The sequence below is a fragment of the Oncorhynchus nerka genome, linkage group LG27 (assembly GCF_034236695.1).
Source record: "Oncorhynchus nerka isolate Pitt River linkage group LG27, Oner_Uvic_2.0, whole genome shotgun sequence".
Lineage (NCBI taxonomy): Eukaryota > Metazoa > Chordata > Actinopteri > Salmoniformes > Salmonidae > Oncorhynchus > Oncorhynchus nerka.
This window is the reverse complement of record NC_088422.1, coordinates 105,881,199-105,884,622: the sequence shown is the minus strand read 5'-3', so window position 1 is coordinate 105,884,622 and position 3,424 is coordinate 105,881,199. Positions and strand designations below refer to the sequence as shown.

General features: G+C 44.4%; 1 protein-coding gene across 1 annotated transcript in view; it reads right to left on the bottom strand.

Annotated features, from left to right (window-relative positions):
- Positions 1–933: 933 nt before the first annotated feature.
- agrp (agouti related neuropeptide) overlaps positions 934–3,424 on the bottom strand; it is a 4,932-nt gene continuing 2,441 nt past the window's right edge. Inside the window, exon 3 of the mRNA XM_065011294.1 lies at positions 934–1,874. Coding sequence (XP_064867366.1) covers positions 1,683–1,874 — 192 coding nt within the window. The 3' untranslated portion in view covers positions 934–1,682. The remainder of the gene's footprint in view (positions 1,875–3,424) is intronic.

The window sequence follows — 3,424 nt, the reverse complement described above, 5'->3', positions numbered from 1 at the left end:
ACCTAGAGGCTGCCATTTAGTGGTGATATCACCTAGAGGCTGCCATTTAGTGGTGATATCCCCTAGAGGCTACCATTTAGTGGTGATATCACCTAGAGGCTGCCATTTAGTGGTGATATTACCTAGAGGCTGCCATTTAGTGGAGATATCACCTAGAGGCTGCCATTTAGTGGTGATATCACCTAGAGGCTGCCATTTAGTGGTGATATCCCCTAGAGGCTACCATTTAGTGGTGATATCACCTAGAGGCTAGGCTGCCATTTAGTGGTGATATCACCTAGAGGCTACCATTTAGTGGTGATATCACCTAGAGGCTACCATTTAGTTGTGATATCACCTAGAGGCTGCCATTTAGTGGAGATATCACCTAGAGGCTGCCATTTAGTGGAGATATCCCCTAGAGGCTACCATTTAGTGGAGATATCCCCTAGTATATGACGTTATGTATCATCACAGTGTGTTTATGAATCCTAAAGGAGATATCCCCTAGTATATGACGTTATGTATCATCACAGTGTGTTTATGAATCCTAAAGGAGATAACCCCTAGTATATAATGTTATGTATCATCACAGTGTGTTTATGAATCCTAAAGGAGATAACCCCTAGTATATGACGTTATGTATCATCACAGTGTGTTTATGAATCCTAAAGGAGATAAGCCCCTAGTATATAATGTTATGTATCATCACAGTGTGTTTATGAATCCTAAAGGAGATAACCCCTAGTATATGACGTTATGTATCATCACAGTGTGTTTATGAATGCCAAAGGAGATAAGCCCCTAGTATATAATGTTATGTATCATTGTCATTTGAAATGTCAGTTCAGAGACCATTTTTCTTTTCTATGACACAAAATAATTACTTTTTTTTATTTATTTCATTTTCATTCATAAGATACAATAAATTACTATTTGCACTGATTTCTTTAAGTTACGTAGAGAGAGTGTTGGACTTTCAAAATAATGGCTGCCAATTGAATACAATTGTTTTTAATAAAAAGCTGTTTCCCTATTATGGAATATATCAACTACAGATATTTAAATATATATATATATAATTCATTATGCTAGTTTCACATACTGGAGTCTTAAACCACGTAGCAGAAACTGTTCTGCCTCACAATTAGACTACTGTTCAGACTCTGGGCACATGATTGAACATACGGAACCTGATTCACTATTTAAAATCAATAAACAAAACTTTAAATGTCAACTTTTGATTTGAGTCATGTAAGTATTTTACATTCTGGTCTCTTTTAAAAAAAAAAAAATATGTTCACAGTTTTTTTTATTATTGATTAAAAATAATTAACAAAAAAAAAAAAAAGAAATCGAAGGCAATTTTTTTTTAGACAATTATATTGCCTTTTTAGAGATTGATTTGTCTTTCGACATTCATTGAACGATAAATGTACACCCAACGTAACATCCATTTAACCTATCGGGAAAAAAATCAAATAAAAAATAAAACACAACCAGAGTTAACATCAAGAAGAAAATACAACGTAAGGAGTGTCCTATTGGCCGGTCTCACTGATGCATCCTGGGATGTATAGTCTTTGTTTGCGTGCTCATAAAATCAAGCCTTGCGGATATGGATTAGATACTGACTGTAGACTGGCAGAGAAAGGGGCCCCACCGTGAGAGGAGGGGGCCGTAGAGGGTTTTCTAGGAGTGTTTTAGGGACGCCGGTGAGCCCCGGCGCAGGCCGTCCGACGGCAGTAGCAGATGGAGCCGAACATTCGGGGGTAGCGGGTATCGCAGGGGTCGCAGCAGGGCAGCGTGTTACCCAGACAGGACTGCTGGTGGGGGATACAACGACGGGGAGAACGCATGGCTCTGCTCTGCAGCTGCATCGCCTCAGCAACATCCTGGTAGATGGACAGACAGAACACAGACAGGACCCATGTTAGACAGTGGAGGGAGGGAGGGAGGGAGGGAGGGGACCCTGAACACAGACAGGACCGATGTTACACAGTGGAGGGAGGGAGGGAGGGAGGGAGGGAGGGAGGGAGGGAGGGAGGGAGGGGAGGGAGGGAGGGAGGGGACCCAGAACACAGACAGGACCGATGTTACACAGTGGAGGGAGGGGACCCATTACAGCAGGGCAGCGTGTTGCCCAGACAGGACTGCTGGTGAGGGGATACAGCGACAGGGAGAACTCATGGCTCTGCTCCCACAGCTGCACAGCCTCAACCTCAGCCTGGTGGAATGTATGACCCAGCCAGTTAGCCTGGTCCGAACCAGAAGGAGCCAGAGGGCAGGAGCCTCTGTTTCTATAGCGTGAGACAGCTTGATGTTGCTTTGATGTACAAGTACAGCCCCTGGACAGAATGTTAGACAGTAGACACCACACATACAGACAGACAGTAGACACCACACAGACAGACAGACAGTAGACACCGCACATACAGACAGACAGTAGACACCGCACATACAGACAGACAGTAGACACCACACATACAGACAGACAGTAGACACCGCACATACAGACAGACAGTAGACACCACACATACAGACAGACAGTAGACACCGCACATACAGACAGACAGTAGACACCACACATACAGACAGACAGTAGACACCGCACATACAGACAGACAGTAGACACCGCACATACAGACAGACAGTAGACACCACACATACAGACAGACAGTAGACACCACACATACAGACAGACAGTAGACACCGCACATACAGACAGACAGTAGACACCACACATACAGACAGACAGTAGACACCACACATACAGACAGACAGTAGACACCGCACATACAGACAGACTGTAGACACCGCACATACAGACAGACAGTAGACACCACACATACAGACAGACAGTAGACACCACACATACAGACAGACAGTAGACACCGCACATACAGACAGACAGTAGACACCACACATACAGACAGACAGTAGACACCACACATACAGACAGACAGTAGACACCACACATACAGACAGACAGTAGACACCACACACACAGACAGACAGTAGACACCACACATACAGACAGACAGTAGACACCACACATACAGACAGACAGTAGACACCACACATACAGACAGACAGTAGACACCACACATACAGACAGACAGTAGACACCACACATACAGACAGACAGTAGACACCACACATACAGACAGACAGTAGACACCGCACATACAGACAGACAGTAGACACCGCACATACAGACAGACAGTAGACACCGCACATACAGACAGACAGTAGACACCGCACATACAGACAGACAGTAGACACCACACATACAGACAGACAGTAGACACCACACATACAGACAGACAGTAGACACCGCACATACAGACAGACAGTAGACACCACACATACAGACAGACAGTAGACACCACACATACAGACAGACAGTAGACACCGCACATACAGACAGACAGTAGACACCACA